At 54.5% G+C, this 19,438-nt stretch overlaps 1 protein-coding gene across 3 annotated transcripts in view; it reads left to right on the plus strand.

The window, feature by feature from the left end:
• LOC140409358 (uncharacterized protein C2orf81 homolog) overlaps window positions 1-11,715 on the plus strand; it is a 78,667-nt gene extending 66,952 nt beyond the window's left edge. For 2 of the 3 annotated variants that reach the window (XM_072497789.1, XM_072497788.1), the window contains exons 3-5: window positions 3,815-4,021; window positions 7,204-7,392; window positions 10,723-11,715. In XM_072497789.1, the coding sequence (XP_072353890.1) occupies window positions 3,815-4,021; window positions 7,204-7,392; window positions 10,723-11,541 (1,215 nt within the window). In that variant the 3' untranslated portion in view covers window positions 11,542-11,715. The remainder of the gene's footprint in view (window positions 1-3,814; window positions 4,022-7,203; window positions 7,393-10,722) is intronic. The other variant, XM_072497790.1, reaches the window with a different exon arrangement.
• The last annotated feature ends 7,723 nt before the right edge of the window (window positions 11,716-19,438 follow it).

Below are 19,438 nucleotides of genomic sequence, written 5' to 3' on the forward strand. Positions count from 1 at the left end.
AGGCAGGAGGACTTGTGTCCGTTGATGAGTACCGTCGTCGTAGCGGTCGAAAGAGTTCGGGGCCGAGACTGGTCCAGAGTCACCGAGGCGAGTCGTGGCAGAAGCTGATGAGTTTCCTCGGGCAGTGTGCGGTCATTCGAATCGGGGTCTTGAGACTCCAGCCAAGATGGCGGCGCCCATGGGTCGCACATGGCCGGGGTGGGCAAGATGGCGGCGCCCACGAATCGCACGTGGCCCCTGGGGAACAAGATGGCGGTGCCCGGGGTCCGCACGTGGCCTGTGATGAGAGTAATAGCGGCGGCCCCGGTTCGCCTCCAGAGACAGCGGCGACCACCTGGGCCTGGCATACCGCCACAAATTGCCCTTTTTACCGCAGCCCCTGCAAGTTGCGGAGCGGGCCGGGCAGAATTGCTGGGGGTGCTTAGCTTGCCCGCAAAAATAACATGGGGTCCCCCGGGGTTGCCTGGAAGCCGTGCGGCACAAGCTTGTGGGGGGTTAGGGGATGCTTCGGAATCGGCTACGGATGGGGTCCACGCTGCCCATGGGGCTGCTGCGCGGTCGGGGGCGTATGCTCGGGAGGCTACGTCTAAGGAGCTTGCGAGGGCCCGTGCCTCCTTGAGGCCTAACGTCTCTTTTTCCAGCAGCCGCTCGCGGATCTGAGAGGACAGCATACCTGCAACGAAGGCGTCCCGGATTAAAAGTTCAGTGTTGTCGTTGGCTGAAACTTGCGGACAGTCACAGTTCCTACCTAGTACCAGTAGTGCGCGGTAGAATTCGTCTAGCGATTCCCCAGGAATTTGTCGTCTGGTAGCTAGAAGATGTTGGGCGAAAACCAGATTTACTGGGCGGTTGTAGTGTCCTTTCAACAGGGTCATCGCGGCCTCAATCGTCCGCATCCTCGATGAGCGTGTAGATTTCTGGGCTCACCCTTGAGTGGAGAACTTGCAGTTTTTAGTCCTCCGTGGGTGTAGTTGTAGCTGTCCTGAGGTATCCATTGAAACCCGCCAGCCAGTGTTTAAAGGTCGCCGCTGAGTTTGCTGCATGGGGGATAAGTTGCAGACACTCCAGCTTGATGCGGAGCTCCATTCTTCAAATCTAGTTCAATAAATTGATGCATGATCAATAACTCCCGAAGCGAGATTGTAGGACAATTGAAGGCTTTATTGGACTAGATGTTTCCCCCAGCAGCGTAGGTACAGAATGCAGCAGCTAGGGAGACACAGACTCTTATACTCCGCCTTACTGGGCCTTACAGCAGGCAGGCTTCACCAATGATCTTACAGTATCAGGTACCTCCCACACCAATGATCTTACAGCATCGGGTACCTCCAAACTCGGTACCGTAATACCCCAAATACCGACTACCACAGGTGTGGTGGAGGGTGAGGTTCGAGGGGGCTGCCTGCGGCTGAGATTTGTTCGCCCTCAAGGAAGGCAGAGAGAGGTGTGAGTGGGCCTGGGGTGGTACCAGGGGCACAGAGGTGATGAGTACCTAGGCTGCCCTGGGGCATTGTCCATCCTCACAGGCGACATGGTGGCACAGTGGTTAGCACTGCTGCCTTAGAGCTCCAGGGTCCCAGGTCCAATTCCGGCCTCGGTTGACTGTGCGGAGTCTGCATGTTCTCCCCGTGTGTGCGTGGGTTTCCTCCGGGTGCTCCGGTTTCCTCCCACAGTCCAAAGATGTGCAGGTTCGGTGCAGACTCAATGGGTCGAATGGCCTTCTTCAGGGATTCTAGGATTCTCACGCAGCGCTGTCGACCCATCCAGCTGGTGCAGGCTGCATCGAGGGGGGGGTGATGCCGTGTTTGGGGACGGGGTTTGCTCTCCAGCGCTGTTGGGGGAGTTACAGCGGGCCACTATCTGGCAGCGGGCCACTATCTGGCAGTGGGCCACTATCTGGCAGCGGGCCACTATCTGGCAGCGGGCCACTATCTGGCAGCGGGCCACTATCTGGCAGCGGGCCACTGTCTGGCAGCGGGCCACTGTCTGGCAGCGGGCCACTGTCTGGCAGCGGGCCACTGTCTGGCAGCGGGCCACTGTCTGGCAGCGGGCCACTGTCTGGCAGCGGGCCACTGTCTGGCAGCGGGCCACTGTCTGGCAGCGGGCCACTGTCTGGCAGCGGGCCACTGTCTGGCAGCGGGCCACTGTCTGGCAGCGGGCCACTGTCTGGCAGCGGGCCACTGTCTGGCAGCGGGCCACTGTCTGGCAGCGGGACACTGTCTGGCAGCGGGACACTGTCTGGCAGCGGGACACTATCTGGCAGGCCAGGTCTGCACGCGACCGGCACAGGTGCGGCTACCGACCTGGCCATTCTCCATCTGTATCTGCAGGGGGGCTTTACATGGTGCGGATGCTAGCCCCCCACCGGGCAGAGCATCGTTGTAAGACCGGAAGCTTCCTCCGGACATAGCCGCAAAATCGGAGAATCCCGCCCAGGGTCTCCCAAAAGGAGAATCCCTCCCAGGGTCTCCCAGAGGAGAATCCCTCCCAGGGTCTCCCAGAGGAGAATCCCTCCCAGGGTCTCCCAGAGGAGAATCCCTCCCAGGGTCGAATCCCTCCCAGGGTCTCCCAGAGGAGAATCCATCCCAGGGTCTCCCAGAGGAGGATCCCTCCCAGGGTCTCCCAGAGGAGAATCCAGCCCAGGGTCTCCCAGAGGAGAATCCCTCCCAGGGCCTCCCAGAGTGGAATCCCTCCCAGGTTCTCCCAGAGGAGAATCCAGCCCAGGGTCTCCCAGAGGAGAATCCCTCCCAGGGTCTCCCAGTGGATAATCCCGCCCAGGGTCTCCCAGAGGAGAATCCCGCCCAGGGTCTCCCAGAGGAGAATCCCGCCCAGGGTCTCCCAGAGGAGAATCCCTCCCAGGGTCTCCCAGAGGAGAATCCAGCCCAGGGTCTCCCAGAGGAGAATCCCTCCCAGGGTCTCCCAGTGGATAATCCCTCCCAGGGTCTCCCAGAGGAGAATCCCGCCCAGGGTCTCCCAGAGGAGAATCCCGCCCAGGGTCTCCCAGAGGAGAATCCCGCCCAGGGTCTCCCAGAGGAGAATCCCTCCCAGGGTCTCCCAGAGGAGAATCTCTCCCAGGGTCTCCCAGAGGAGAATCCCGCCCAATTGGATGGATTCTTCCACCCCGCCCGCCACAAGTACGTCCCGGGTGAGACTCGGACAATGGGGAAATCCATTGACCTCGTGCGGGATTCTCCGGTTGGACGCAGCCGGAGAATCCCGCTCTGTTCCTCTCTCCACAGATCCAGCCGGACTTGCTGAGTTTTCCCAGCATTCTGTTTTTCCATTTTCACACCTCCAGCACCGCCTGTTTGTCATTTATTTCAGGCTCTTGGTGGGACTGGGAGAGAGTACAGCCCACACAGTGCCCAGTCACAGAATCGCCCTTCAGCCCATCGAGTCTGCACCGACATGTGTAACACACCTGACCCACCGTGTGTAACACACCTGACCCACCGTGTGTAACACACCTGACCCACCGTGTGTAACACACCTGACCCACCGTGTGTAACACACCTGACCCACCGTGTGTAACACACCTGACCCACCTATTCCCACAGACCCCTGTCAGAGCAAACATGGAGTGAGCTGATAGCTTAGGCGACACGCTGTATATATGGGTTAACAATAAACACTTCATGGTCAACCGTACAGGAATCGCAACCTCTTCTTGAGAACGACGGAACTTAAAACATGCGGGATTCTCCCGGTATTTTGCCGGTTAGGAAAGAGGATCCCTCCCTAGTCCAGCTCTCTTGTCTCGCTGTTCGATTGCGTTGACCATTCACTGAAACATTCCTCCCCGTCTTTTCCTCAGTTGTTGCCCTTCACCATCGCTCAAGCCAAGGAAGCCATCCTGCAGATTATCGAGTGGCAGTTCCTGACGCATGACTCCGGAGAGGGAGCCGTCGTGGACCAGTCGTGGCAGGAAGATGAGGAGCCTGTGGCCTATATCACTGACAGCTGGGCCCAAGGCTCAGTGCCTCTGGTGAAGGCTCCATCAACACCAACTTTGGAGAAACAGGTAGAAGAGGCCGAGTTATTGGTGTTTGATATCCCCATAACCCAGTAACCCCCACTTAACATTTTTTGGACACTAAGGGCAATTTATCACGGCCAATCCACCTAACCTGCCCATCTTTGGACTGTGGGAGGAAACCGGAGCACCCGGAGGAAACCCACGCACACACGGGGAGGATGTGCAGACTCCGCACAGACAGTGACCCAAGCCGGGAATCAAACCCAGGTCCCTGGAGCTGTGAAGCAACAGTGCTAACCACTGTGTTACCGTGCCGCCCATAATGCGTGGCACTGGTAGTAATCCCGACATCAATACCTTTGAAGTCCTACTTTTCAACGTTCTTCTGAACTTCCCATATTCTGCTTTTTGCACCTCATCCCTTTTTTTTAATCTATGTTGTTGGTACCGATGTGTACCACGGCCATTGGCTGTTCACCCTCCCCCTCCAGATTGTCCTGTACCTGCTCCGAGACATCCTTGACCCTGGCACCAGGGAGGCAGCATACCATCCAGGAGTCTCATTTGCGGTCACAGAAACGCCTATGTTTTCCCTAACAATTGAATCCCCTTTAACTATTGCAATCCCACAGTTTTTACTCCCCCTCTGCAGCAAAACCAACCATGGTGCCACGAGTTTGGCTGTTGCTGTTTTCCCCTGAGAGGCCATCCCCCTCAACAGTGTCCAAAGCGGGATATCTGTTCTGCAGGGAAATGGCCACAGGAGATTCCTGAACTGCCTGCCTCGCTGTCTTGTTCTGCCTGGTGGTCACCCATTGCCCTCCTGCCTGCGGAGTCTGAGCCAGCAGTGTGACCACCTCTCTATACGTGCTATCCACGATGCTCTCCACCTCGCGGATGCTCCTTAGTGTCCTCAGCCGCAGCTTCAGCTCTGAAACTCGAGCTTCCAGGAGCTGCAGCTGGAGACACTTCCTACACTTGCTGGCACCGAGCACTGGAAATGCTCCCGGCTTCCCACGTAGAGCAGGAGAACACCTCGTAACACCATCACTGACACCTCGTAACACCATCACTCAGCCCCTCACTACTGACCCTCTGACAAAGCAGCACTTCCTCAGTACTGACCCTCTGACAGTGCAGCGCTCCCTCAGTACTGACCCTCTGACAGTGCAGCACTCTCTCAGTACTGACCCTCTGACAGTGCGGCACTCCCTCAGTACTGACCCTCTGACAGTGCGGCACTCCCTTAGTACTGACCCTCTGACAGTGCAGCACTCCCTCAGTACTGACCCTCTGACAGTGCGGCACTCCCTTAGTACTGACCCTCTGACAGTGCAGCACTCCCTCAGTACTGACCCTCTGACAGTGCAGCACTCCCTCAGTACTGACCCTCTGACAGTGCAGCACTCCCTCAGTACTGACCCTCTGACAGGGCAGCACTCCCTCAGCACTGACCCTCCGACAGTGCAGCACTCCCTCAGTACTGACCCTCTGACAGAGCAGCACTCCCTTGGTACTGACCCTCTGACAGTGCAGCACTCCCTCAGAACTGACCCTCTGACAGTGCAGCACTCCCTCAGTACTGACCCTCTGACAGGGCAGCACTCCCTCAGCACTGACCCTCCGACAGTGCAGCACTCCCTCAGTACTGACCCTCTGACAGTGCAGCATTCCCTCAGTACTGACCCTCTGACAGTGCGGCACTCCCTCAGTACTGACCCGCTGACAATGCAGCACTTCCTCAGTACTGACCCTCTGACAGTGCAGCGCTCCCTCAGTACTGACCCTCTGACAGGACAGCACTCCCTCAGTACTGACCCTCTGACAGGACAGCACTCCCTCAGTACTGACCCTTTGACAGTGCAGCACTCCCTCAGTACTGACCCTCTGACAATGCAGCACTCCCTCAGTACTGACCCTCTGACAGTGCAGCACTCCCTCAGTATTGACCCTCTGTCAGTGCGGCACTCCCTCAGTACTGACCCTCTGACAGTGCGGCACTCCCTCAGTACTGACCCTCTGACAATGCAGCACTCCCTCAGTACTGACCCTCTGACAGTGTAGCAATCTCTCAGTGCTAATCCTCTGACAGTGCGGCACTCCCTCAGTACTGACCCTCTGACAGTGCAGCACTCCCTCAGTACTGACCCGCTGACAGTGTGGCACTCCCTCAGTACTGACCCTCTGACAGTGCGGCACTCCCTCAGTACTAACCCTCCGACAGTGCGGCACTCCCTCAGTACTGACCCTCTGACAGTGTGGCACTCCCTCAGTACTGACCCTCTGACAGTGCAGCAAACCTTCAGTACTGACCCTCTGACAGCGCGGCACTCCCTCAGTACTGACCCTCTGACAGTGCAGCACTCCCTCAGTACTGACCCTCTGACAGTGCAGCACTCCCTTAGTACTGACGCTCTGACAGTGCAACACTTCCATAGTACTGACCCTCTGAAAGTGCAGCACTCCCTCAGTACTGACCCTCTGACAGTGCAGCACTCCCTCAGTACTGACCCTCTGACAGTGCGGCACTCCCTCAGTACTGACCCTCTGACAGTGCAGCACTCCCTCAGTACTGATCCTCTGACAGTGCAGCACTCCCTCAGTACTGACCCTCTGACAGTGCGGCACTCCCTTAGTACTGACCCTCTGACAGTGCAGCACTCCCTCAGTACTGACCCTCTGACAGTGCAGCACTCCCTCAGTACTGACCCTCTGACAGTACAGCACTCCCTCAGTACTGACTCTCTGACAGCGCAGCACTCCCTCAGTATAACTGACAGTGCAGCACTCCCTCAGTACTGACCCTCTGACAGTGCAGCACTCCCTCAGTTCTGACCCTCTGACAGTGCAGCACTCCCTCAGTACTGACCCTCTGACAGTGCAGCACTCCCTCAGTTCTGACCCTCTGACAGTGCAGCATTCCCTCAGCACTGACCCTCTGACAGTGCAGCACTCCCTCAGTACTGACTCTCTGACAGTGCGGCACTCCCTCAGTACTGACCCTCTGACAGTGCAGCACTCCCTCAGTACTGACTCTCTGACAGTGCGGCACTCCCCCAGTACTGGAAGTGAGAGTGCTGGCCTGTGCTCACGTCTCTGAGGTGAGTCTTGAACCTGTGATTGTCTGACTGTGGATGGAGAATGGCTACCAATGATATTTGCATAATGAACAGGAAATGAGACTGAGAATGAAGTTATTTTAATGCTGACCACATGTTTTGAATCAGGAAAGGCCCGAGGAGACTCCTGGAAGCACCATCTGTTTGGCGAAGGGAGGTGACGAGCCGACTGCGACCCCTGCTCCGGGGCACGGTGCTGGGCCAGAGTGTGGGAGTGACGAGCCGCGACACCAGGAAGTGCAGGTCATGTCTTCGGTGTGCAAAGAGCTAATGAGCTGGCACCTGGATTCGGAAAAGGTAATGGAGCACTTAGAGGAGTCTCTGAACTCATTAACTGCTTGTTCCAGCTGAGGCTATTCCAGATGCAAACTAGTGGGATCTGTGGCCCACTGCCAGGGCCAAGTGTAATGGACAGAGGGTCAATTGGAGCAGAGAATTGAACGCTAAGCTCAGAGAGTTTTGAGGGAGGCAGGTTTTGACTCATCGAGGGAACTGTTCCCAGGGGATGGGCTCCACTTAAATCTGGCTTGTTCAGTGCCTTGGCCAATTGTGTTCCCAGAGATCCATGCAGGTGAGGGGAAGGTTGTAAATCTGAAGGTTGAAAGACTCGAATGGCAGAGAAATAAGCAGAGCAGGACAGAACGGACGTTAATAATGAAATAGTGAAAATCAGGGAAGATGGTCAAATCATCTCTGAATGCTGAAGTGTTCATAATAAGATTTGGTTTATGTGGGTGCAAAGGGACCAAGAAACTCTGGCCCATCAGTTTCGATCTCCGGGGCACCATACCCGGTGATACCCCAAACATCTGCTGGGGTACCCCTTTCTGAAGTCTCCACGCAAGGGCAGCATGGTGGCACAGTGGTTAGCCCTGCTCCCTCACAGAACCAGGTTCAATTCCCGGCTTGGGTCACTGTCTGTGTGGAGTCTGCACGTTCTCACTGTGTCTGTGTGGGTTTCTTCCGGTTGCTCTGGTTTCCTCCCACAGTCCAAAGATGTGCAGGTTCAGAGGATTGGCCATGATCAATTGTCCCTTAGTGTCCAGGGATGTGCAGGTTAGGTTGCAGGGATAGGGCGGAGGATATAGAGACTCACAATATACATTAATGATCTGGAAGAAGGAACTGAAGGCGCTGTTGCTAAGTTTGCAGATGATACAAAGATCTGTAGAGGGCCAGGTAGTATTGAGGAAGCAAGGGGGCTGCAGAAGGATTTGGACAAGCTAGGAGAGTGGACAATGAAGTGGCAGGTGGAATATAATGTGGAAAGGTGAGAGGTTATGCACTTTGGAAAGAGGCATGGAGGCATGGACTATTTTCTGAATGGGGAAATGCTTAGGAAATCAGAAGCACAAAGGGACTTGGGAGTCCTTGTTCACAATTCTCTTAAGGTTAATCTGCAGGTTCAGTCGGCAGTTAGGAAGGCAAATGCAATGTTAGCATTCATGTCGAGAGGGCTAGAATACAAGACCAGGGATGTACTTCTGAGGCTGCATAATGCTCTGGTCAGACCCCATTTGGAGGATTGTGAGCAGTTTTGGGCCCAGTATCTAAGGAAGGATGTGCTGGCCTTGGAAAGGGTCCAGAGGAGATTCACAAGAATGATCCCTGGAATGAAGAGCTTGTCATTTGAGGAACAGTTGAGGACTCTGGGTCTGTACTCGTTGGAGTTTAGAAGGATGAGGGGGGATCTTATTGAAACTTACGGAATATAGCGAGGCCTGAATAGAGTGGACGTGGAGAGGATGTTTCCAATTGTAGGAAAAACTAGAACCAGAGGACACCATCTCAGACGAAAGGGACGATCCTTTAAAACTGAGATGAGGAGGAATTTCTTCAGCCAGAGGGTGGTGAATCTATGGAACTCTTTGCCGCAGAAGGCTGTGGAGGCCAAATCACTGAGTGTCTTTACGACAGAGGTAGATAGGTTCTTGATCAACAAGGGGATCAGGGGTTATGGGGAGAAAGCAGGTGAATGGGGATGATAAAATATCAGCCATGATTGGATGGCGGAGCAGACTCGATGGGCCGAGGGGCCTAATTCTGCTCCTCTGTCTTCTGGTCTTATGGATCTGGGTAGGGTGCTCTTTTGGAGGGTCGGTGCAGACGCGATGGGCCGAATGGCCTCCTTCTGCACTCTACGGATTGTGGGACAGAAATCAATATTTTGACAATGATGTGAAACTAAATGTTAGTGTTCATAGATTCATAGAATTTACAGATTCATAGAATTTACAGTGCAGAAGGAGGCCATTCGGCCCAGCGAGTCTGCACCGGCTCTTGGAAAGAGCACCCTACCCAAGGTCAACACCTCCACCCTATCCCCACAACCCAGCAACCCCACCCAACACTATGGGCAATTTTGGACACTAAGGGCAATTTAGCATGGTCAATCCACCTAACCTGCACATCTTTGGACTGTGGGAGGAAACCAGAGCACCCGGAGGAAACCCACGCACACACGGGGAGAACGTGCAGACTCCGCACAGACAGTGACCCAAGCCGGAATCGAACCTGGGACCCTGGAGCTGTGAAGCAATTGTGCTATCCACAATGCTACCGTGCTGCCCTTAGGGATGTGTTCAGAGGGATGTGTACAAGGAACATAGGAAGTTAACAAGCCGGTACGCCTGGCAATGAGGAGCATGAATGACATTTGGTCCTTATTGCAAGGTTACAAGAGTAAGGAAGTCTTGCTGCAATACTACAGGGTTGCAGTCAGACTACAACTCGTGTACAAGTTTGATCACCTTGGTGAAGGAAGGTTGCACTTGCTTTCCAGAAGGTACAACAAAAGATTCATTAAATTGATTTATTTCCTGAGGGGAGCAGGTTGTCCTGAGGGAGAGGTCAACTCTGTGTATTTTCGGAGAATTGACACAGGAGATTTTGGGAGGGTCTGATAGGGCAGGTGCTGAGAGGCTGGTGAGTCCAGAGCTAGAATAAGGAATCGGCCAATTCAGACTGAAGGGGAGATGACGTTTTCTGTGACTATTTGGAATTCTCTACCTCAGATGTTGAATATACTCAAGGCTGTGATTGGTGGATATTTGAACTCTCAAGGAATACTTGGGAATCAGAAAGGGAGGTGGAATTGGGGCAAGGATAAGTCATGGTCTTGTTCAATGGGGGACAGACTTAAGGGACGACTGCTATTTCATATGTTCTAATGCAGTCTGATGGGCCGACCCAGTCTAGTCTGGTTCTTCTCAGGAGTGGTCCAGTTAATTCTACTCCCCCACTCCTTCCCCATATCCATGGAACGTTATCTCATTCCCTTTTGGAGTTAATCTGTTTTCACTAACATACCAAGAAGTGCCTTGCAAATCCTAACCTCTCTTACTTCAAGTTTTCCCTTGTATCGCCTCTTTGCCTGCCATCCCCAGCCTCTCGTTATTGACCCTTTGGTAATTGGAAGCTGTCCTCTTATTAACTCACCTACATCCTCAGTCCGAAATCTTGGTCTTATGTGCTCAAAGGAAGGTCACCCTAGTTTATCTGTAACTCCTCATCCCTGTGACATCCAGATCTGGGCACAGTATTCCAGGATTGTGAAGATAATTAATCTCTTAAAAAGGAATTACCATCCCCCGCCTTGAGAACCCTTTTGTGCTTGTGTTTTGACAGCAGGAAGGCGAGAAAGCTGTTAAAGTTGATGGAGACGATGGACCACGATCACTCCCTGTAGTCAAGAAGAGAATATTGAAGTGTCAGTGCCACCGGGGAGGCGCAAGCAAGCGGAAGGGCGTTCCCAAGCCTTTGGATCAGACGGAAAAGGAGTTGCTCCAACAGCAAGCCCCGGAACCCTGTGCTGAAGAGCCTCTTGTGCCTCCCTGCGATGTGTATCGGATGACTTCCTATTTCCAGAACGTTCTAAAGATTCAGAACAGCCGCCGACCATTAAACAACATCATGACATTTGATGACTTTGGGAATGTGACGGCAGTGCAGAGATTGAAGCCAAGCCAATTTCCCAGGCAGCAAGTTAGGCCGGTTTTCCAGCTGCTTGACGTGGAGCTGGAGCCCGAGAGCCATAGACCCCTCCTGAGGGAGGCCCTGAGACCTTTGGTCTTCCGGGGTGGCAACTTCACTCAAAGCCTCGTCCCTGCCAGGTACAACGTGAGGGTGCCTCAGCAGCAGGTTGCCGAGAATAGCGAGGGTGAGCGAAGTCTGGTAGGTGGGAAGGCAGGCCTTCAGGGCTCGAACGCCGACAGGCCGCCTGGGCGACCACTGCGGCGGCTGAAGCTGAATGACTCCTGTGCTGTCTCCAACTCTCCAGAATTTATAGATTTCATTCCCGATGGGGCAAAGGACAGAAACCATTCAAACCGTGGCCATTATCCACAGTATGAGGAGCAAGAGCAGAGCAGACTGAGGCCCATCTGCAACAGCCTGTTCAGACCCCCCCTCCTGGTGGAGAATCTAACCAGCAATATTGTACAGTAAACCCCTCACGCTAGACCTGAACACAACCTCTTACTGCAGTGACCACTCTGTACTCGATAGGTCTTCTTTTATTACCTTTCTGCTCTGTGCATTGGCTCTGTAGCTTCGACATTTCGCCAGGTGTGACATAACATCTGGAACCCTAGCTAATAAAAGATCGAATTGTTGACAAGGTACCTGAATCATTCTTGGAGCAGATACACACGTACCCCTTTTAGAAGGCATCAGCCAACAGTTGGTGTCGTCACATATTTCAGCCACGACACCAAACCTGTTACCAAACCTGTTACTGTCGTCATTAGCAACCTATCCCCAGCTAATTGCACTTATTGGGGAGTGAGCACAGTTCTCCATCATTCCCCCCTCTCTAAGGTGAACCTGCATTGCTAGAAACCCCAGGACATCAGCACCACTGGGACAAAAAAATCCCAGAAAACGCGAGGACATTGGGAATGCTGAAACCCAAATCCCAGCAAACCAGAAGAGATTGGGAATTCTCAGACCCAAATCCCAGAAAACCCAAAGACATGTTGGCCCAGCCAGTGACCCCCATAATCCCATGAACAAATGTTTTAAAAGCCCAAGGACATTGGGAACGAAGGTTTCCAAATTCCAGCAAACCCTGGGACTTTGGAGGTTGTGGGTAGCCAAATCCACCATATCTGTGAGAAACTTGCTGATCCAGGAGACACCTCACCCAGACAAATGGCCCCTGAGCAGTTCATGTCTTGTACACAGCGCCAGCTCCTGGTATCTGCACTGATCTGAGAAAGTGCGTCGCAGTAAGGAGAGACGGAGGCTCGAGTCAGTGTGACAGTCCGTGTTCGCCCCAATTCAAACCTCCAGAACCAAATGGAGCTGCCCCACAGCTCCAGGGTCCCAGGTTCAATTCCCGGCTTGGGTCACTGTCTGTGCGGACTCTGCACGTCCTCCCCGTGTCTGCGTGGGTTTCCTCCGGGTGCTCCGGTTTCCTCCCACAGTCCAAAGATGTGCAGGTTAGGTGGATTGGCTGAATTGCCCTGAGTGTCCAAAAGGTGAGGTGGGGTTACGGGGATAGGGTGGAGGTGCGGGCTTCAGTAGGGAGCTCGTTCCAAGGGTCGGTGCAGACTCGATGGGCCGAATGGCCTCCTTCTGCACTGTAAATTCTATGATTCCAGCCCATGGGCTGTTCCTCCAACCTGCTTGTAATTTCCTGGCTCCCCTGCGGTGGATTTGGGGGTATCCCAAAGCTGCACTGGGGACTGCCTCTCAGAATTCCCAGGTAAGGATTTACATGGGAATTGTCCAGAAGCGCTAACCCCCCCTAGATAATTGCACTTCACTGGAAACCATCCGGCAGAGCAATTTCAATTGCTAACTGCAGATGTCCTACCACTGTTCCATTAATGGTTAGGAGAAATAAATCCACTTCTAACTTCAGCGTTTTAATGTCTTTAAATGCCCATATCAATCCCCGCACCCCACACCCCGATCCCACAGGGATCTCACCCACCCACCCTGACGAAGCTCTCCTGCCCCACCGCTATGGTATTCCCCATCCCAACATCCCCCTCACCTGCATGGGAACCCCACCCCTGACTCGACCCAATCGGACCACCACCCCACCGCCCGAATTGACGACTCTCCCAAATTCCAACCTCCCTTCCGATCTCCAACCTTGCTCCTGATGTCCATCTCCGACCGATGTCGGACCCCCCCCTGACTCCCGCACTTACCCCATCCATTTACCCTGGGCGCCGACCTTCTCCCTGGCTTGTTAATTTCAATGGGGTGTCGTTTCACAGGAGCCGGGGCCACAATAAGGGGGCGGGTCCGCCGTCGCTCTGCATTCTTTCAGACTCCGGCATTGGACCCAGGACCCGCCGGGCTGGCTGGAACCGTCCTGGCTGATTCAGGTAAGACAGGCACTCAGAGACCTGTGCTGGGAAGAGCGAGTGACAATCCCACTCTGACTGTCACTCTGAGGAAGCTGGAGCTGGGAAGTGTGTACGGAGTGACAATCCCACCCTGACTGTCACTCTGAGGAAGCTGGAGCTGGGAAGTGTGTCCGGAGTGACAATCCCACTCTGACTGTCACTCTGAGGAAGCTGGAGCTGGGAAGTGTGTCCGGAGTGACAATCCCACTCTGACTGTCACTCTGAGGAAGCTGGAGCTGGGGAGTGTGTACGGATTCGCAATCCCACCCTGACTGTCACTCTGAGGAAGCTGGAGCTGGGAAGTGTGTACGGAGTGACAATCCCACTCTGACTGTCACTCTGAGGAAGCTGGAGCTGGGAAGTGTGTACGGAGTAACAATCCCACTCTGAGGAAGCTGGAGCTGGGAAGTGTGTACGGATTCGCAATCCCACCCTGACTGTCACTCTGAGGAAGCTGGAGCTGGGAAGTGTGTACGGAGTGACAATCCCACTCTGACTGTCACTCTGAGGAAGCTGGAGCTGGGAAGTGTGTACGGAGTGACAATCCCACTCTGACTGTCACTCTGAGGAAGCTGGAGCTGGGAAGTGTGTACGGAGTGACAATCCCACTCTGACTGTCACTCTGAGGAAGCTGGAGCTGGGAAGTGTGTACGGAGTGACAATCCCACCCTGACTGTCACTCTGAGGAAGCTGGAGCTGGGAAGTGTGTACGGAGTGACAATCCCACCCTGACTGTCACTCTGAGGAAGCTGGAGCTGGGAAGTGTGTACGGAGTGACAATCCCACTCTGACTGTCACTCTGAGGAAGCTGGAGCTGGGAAGTGTGTACGGAGTGACAATCCCACTCTGACTGTCACTCCGAGGAAGCTGGAGCTGGGAAGTGTGTACGGAGTGACAATCCCACCCTGACTGCCACTCCGAGGAAGCTGGAGCTGGGAAGTGTGTACGGAGTGACAATCCCACTCTGACTGTCACTCTGAGGAAGCTGGAGCTGGGAAGTGTGTACGGAGTGACAATCCCACTCTGACTGTCACTCTGAGGAAGCTGGAGCTGGGAAGTGTGTACGGAGTGACAATCCCACTCTGACTGTCACTCTGAGGAAGCTGGAGCTGGGAAGTGTGTACGGAGTGACAATCCCACCCTGACTGTCACTCTGAGGAAGCTGGAGCTGGGAAGTGTGTACGGAGTGACAATCCCACCCTGACTGTCACTCTGAGGAAGCTGGAGCTGGGAAGTGTGTACGGAGTGACAATCCCACTCTGACTGTCACTCTGAGGAAGCTGGAGCTGGGAAGTGTGTACGGAGTGACAATCCCACCCTGACTGTCACTCTGAGGAAGCTGGAGCTGGGAAGTGTGTACGGAGTGACAATCCCACTCTGACTGTCACTCTGAGGAAGCTGGAGCTGGGAAGTGTGTACGGAGTGACAATCCCACCCTGACTGTCACTCTGAGGAAGCTGGAGCTGGGAAGTGTGTACGGAGTGACAATCCCACCCTGACTGTCACTCTGAGGAAGCTGGAGCTGGGAAGTGTGTACGGAGTGACAATCCCACCCTGACTGTCACTCTGAGGAAGCTGGAGCTGGGAAGTGTGTACGGAGTGACAATCCCACTCTGACTGTCACTCCGAGGAAGCTGGAGCTGGGAAGTGTGTACGGAGTGACAATCCCACCCTGACTGTCACTCTGAGGAAGCTGGAGCTGGGAAGTGTGTACGGAGTGACAATCCCACTCTGACTGTCACTCTGAGGAAGCTGGAGCTGGGAAGTGTGTACGGAGTGACAATCCCACTCTGACTGTCACTCTGAGGAAGCTGGAGCTGGGAAGTGTGTACGGATTCGCAATCCCACTCTGACTGTCACTCTGAGGAAGCTGGAGCTGGGAAGTGTGTACGGAGTGACAATCCCACTCTGACTGTCACTCTGAGGAAGCTGGAGCTGGGAAGTGTGTACGGAGTGACAATCCCACTCTGACTGTCACTCTGAGGAAGCTGGAGCTGGGAAGTGTGTACGGAGTGACAATCCCACTCTGACTGTCACTCTGAGGAAGCTGGAGCTGGGGAGTGTGTACGGATTCGCAATCCCACCCTGACTGTCACTCTGAGGAAGCTGGAGCTGGGAAGTGTGTACGGAGTGACAATCCCACCCTGACTGTCACTCTGAGGAAGCTGGAGCTGGGAAGTGTGTACGGAGTGACAATCCCACTCTGACTGTCACTCTGAGGAAGCTGGAGCTGGGAAGTGTGTACGGAGTGACAATCCCACTCTGACTGTCACTCTGAGGAAGCTGGAGCTGGGAAGTGTGTACGGAGTAACAATCCCACTCTGACTGTCACTCTGAGGAAGCTGGAGCTGGGAAGTGTGTACGGATTCGCAATCCCACCCTGACTGTCACTCTGAGGAAGCTGGAGCTGGGAAGTGTGTACGGAGTGACAATCCCACTCTGACTGTCACTCTGAGGAAGCTGGAGCTGGGAAGTGTGTACGGAGTGACAATCCCACTCTGACTGTCACTCTGAGGAAGCTGGAGCTGGGAAGTGTGTACGGAGTGACAATCCCACTCTGACTGTCACTCTGAGGAAGCTGGAGCTGGGAAGTGTGTACGGAGTGACAATCCCACTCTGACTGTCACTCTGAGGAAGCTGGAGCTGGGAAGTGTGTACGGAGTGACAATCCCACCCTGACTGTCACTCTGAGGAAGCTGGAGCTGGGAAGTGTGTACGGAGTGACAATCCCACCCTGACTGTCACTCTGAGGAAGCTGGAGCTGGGAAGTGTGTACGGAGTGACAATCCCACTCTGACTGTCACTCTGAGGAAGCTGGAGCTGGGAAGTGTGTACGGAGTGACAATCCCACTCTGACTGTCACTCTGAGGAAGCTGGAGCTGGGAAGTGTGTACGGAGTGACAATCCCACTCTGACTGTCACTCTGAGGAAGCTGGAGCTGGGAAGTGTGTACGGAGTGACAATCCCACTCTGACTGTCACTCTGAGGAAGCTGGAGCTGGGAAGTGTGTACGGAGTGACAATCCCACTCTGACTGTCACTCTGAGGAAGCTGGAGCTGGGAAGTGTGTACGGAGTGACAATCCCACCCTGACTGTCACTCTGAGGAAGCTGGAGCTGGGAAGTGTGTACGGAGTGACAATCCCACCCTGACTGTCACTCTGAGGAAGCTGGAGCTGGGAAGTGTGTACGGAGTGACAATCCCACTCTGACTGTCACTCTGAGGAAGCTGGAGCTGGGAAGTGTGTACGGAGTGACAATCCCACTCTGACTGTCACTCCGAGGAAGCTGGAGCTGGGAAGTGTGTACGGAGTGACAATCCCACCCTGACTGCCACTCTGAGGAAGCTGGAGCTGGGAAGTGTGTACGGAGTGACAATCCCACCCTGACTGTCACTCTGAGGAAGCTGGAGCTGGGAAGTGTGTACGGAGTGACAATCCCACCCTGACTGTCACTCTGAGGAAGCTGGAGCTGGGAAGTGTGTACGGAGTGACAATCCCACTCTGACTGTCACTCTGAGGAAGCTGGAGCTGGGGAGTGTGTACGGATTCGCAATCCCACCCTGACTGTCACTCTGAGGAAGCTGGAGCTGGGAAGTGTGTACGGAGTGACAATCCCACCCTGACTGTCACTCTGAGGAAGCTGGAGCTGGGAAGTGTGTACGGAGTGACAATCCCACTCTGACTGTCACTCTGAGGAAGCTGGAGCTGGGAAGTGTGTACGGAGTGACAATCCCACTCTGACTGTCACTCTGAGGAAGCTGGAGCTGGGAAGTGTGTACGGAGTAACAATCCCACTCTGACTGTCACTCTGAGGAAGCTGGAGCTGGGAAGTGTGTACGGATTCGCAATCCCACCCTGACTGTCACTCTGAGGAAGCTGGAGCTGGGAAGTGTGTACGGAGTGACAATCCCACTCTGACTGTCACTCTGAGGAAGCTGGAGCTGGGAAGTGTGTACGGAGTGACAATCCCACTCTGACTGTCACTCTGAGGAAGCTGGAGCTGGGAAGTGTGTACGGAGTGACAATCCCACTCTGACTGTCACTCTGAGGAAGCTGGAGCTGGGAAGTGTGTACGGAGTGACAATCCCACTCTGACTGTCACTCTGAGGAAGCTGGAGCTGGGAAGTGTGTACGGAGTGACAATCCCACCCTGACTGTCACTCTGAGGAAGCTGGAGCTGGGAAGTGTGTACGGAGTGACAATCCCACCCTGACTGTCACTCTGAGGAAGCTGGAGCTGGGAAGTGTGTACGGAGTGACAATCCCACTCTGACTGTCACTCTGAGGAAGCTGGAGCTGGGAAGTGTGTACGGAGTGACAATCCCACTCTGACTGTCACTCTGAGGAAGCTGGAGCTGGGAAGTGTGTACGGAGTGACAATCCCACTCTGACTGTCACTCTGAGGAAGCTGGAGCTGGGAAGTGTGTACGGAGTGACAATCCCACTCTGACTGTCACTCTGAGGAAGCTGGAGCTGGGAAGTGTGTACGGAGTGACAATCCCACTCTGACTGTCACTCTGAGGAAGCTGGAGCTGGGAAGTGTGTACGGAGTGACAATCCCACCCTGACTGTCACTCTGAGGAAGCTGGAGCTGGGAAGTGTGTACGGAGTGACAATCCCACCCTGACTGTCACTCTGAGGAAGCTGGAGCTGGGAAGTGTGTACGGAGTGACAATCCCACTCTGACTGTCACTCTGAGGAAGCTGGAGCTGGGAAGTGTGTACGGAGTGACAATCCCACTCTGACTGTCACTCCGAGGAAGCTGGAGCTGGGAAGTGTGTACGGAGTGACAATCCCACCCTGACTGCCACTCTGAGGAAGCTGGAGCTGGGAAGTGTGTACGGAGTGACAATCCCACCCTGACTGTCACTCTGAGGAAGCTGGAGCTGGGAAGTGTGTACGGAGTGACAATCCCACCCTGACTGTCACTCTGAGGAAGCTGGAGCTGGGAAGTGTGTACGGAGTGACAATCCCACTCTGACTGTCACTCTGAGGAAGCTGGAGCTGGGAAGTGTGTACGGAGTGACAATCCCACTCTGACTGTCACTCCGAGGAAGCTGGAGCTGGGAAGTGTGTACGGAGTGACAATCCCACCCTGACTGTCACTCTGAGGAAGCTGGAGCTGGGAAGTGTGTACGGAGTGACAATCCCACCCTGACTGTCACTCTGAGGAAGCTGGAGCTGGGAAGTGTGTACGGAGTGACAATCCCACTCTGACTGTCACTCTGAGGAAGCTGGAGCTGGGAAGTGTGTACGGAGTGACAATCCCACCCTGACTGTCACTCTGAGGAAGCTGGAGCTGGGAAGTGTGTACGGAGTGACAATCCCACCCTGACTGTCACTCTGAGGAAGCTGGAGCTGGGAAGTGTGTACGGAGTGACAATCCCACTCTGACTGTCACTCTGAGGAAGCTGGAGCTGGGAAGTGTGTACGGAGTGGCAATCCCACTCTGACTGTCACTCTGAGGAAGCTGGAGCTGGGAAGTGTGTACGGAGTGACAATCCCACTCTGACTGTCACTCTGAGGAAGCTGGAGCTGGGAAGTGTGTACGGAGTGACAATCCCACCCTGACTGTCACTCTGAGGAAGCTGGAGCTGGGAAGTGTGTACGGAGTGACAATCCCACTCTGACTGTCACTCTGAGGAAGCTGGAGCTGGGAAGTGTGTACGGAGTGACAATCCCACCCTGACTGTCACTCTGAGGAAGCTGGAACTGGGAAGTGTGTACGGAGTGACAATCCCACCCTGACTGTCACTCTGAGGAAGCTGGAGCTGGGAAGTGTGTACGGAGTGACAATCCCACTCTGACTGTCACTCTGAGGAAGCTGGAGCTGGGAAGTGTGTACGGAGTGACAATCCCACTCTGACTGTCACTCTGAGGAAGCTGGAGCTGGGAAGTGTGTACGGAGTGACAATCCCACCCTGACTGTCACTCTGAGGAAGCTGGAGCTGGGAAGTGTGTACGGAGTGACAATCCCACCCT

Source organism: Scyliorhinus torazame, chromosome 3 (assembly GCF_047496885.1).
Source record: "Scyliorhinus torazame isolate Kashiwa2021f chromosome 3, sScyTor2.1, whole genome shotgun sequence".
In the NCBI taxonomy this organism is placed as follows: domain Eukaryota; kingdom Metazoa; phylum Chordata; class Chondrichthyes; order Carcharhiniformes; family Scyliorhinidae; genus Scyliorhinus; species Scyliorhinus torazame.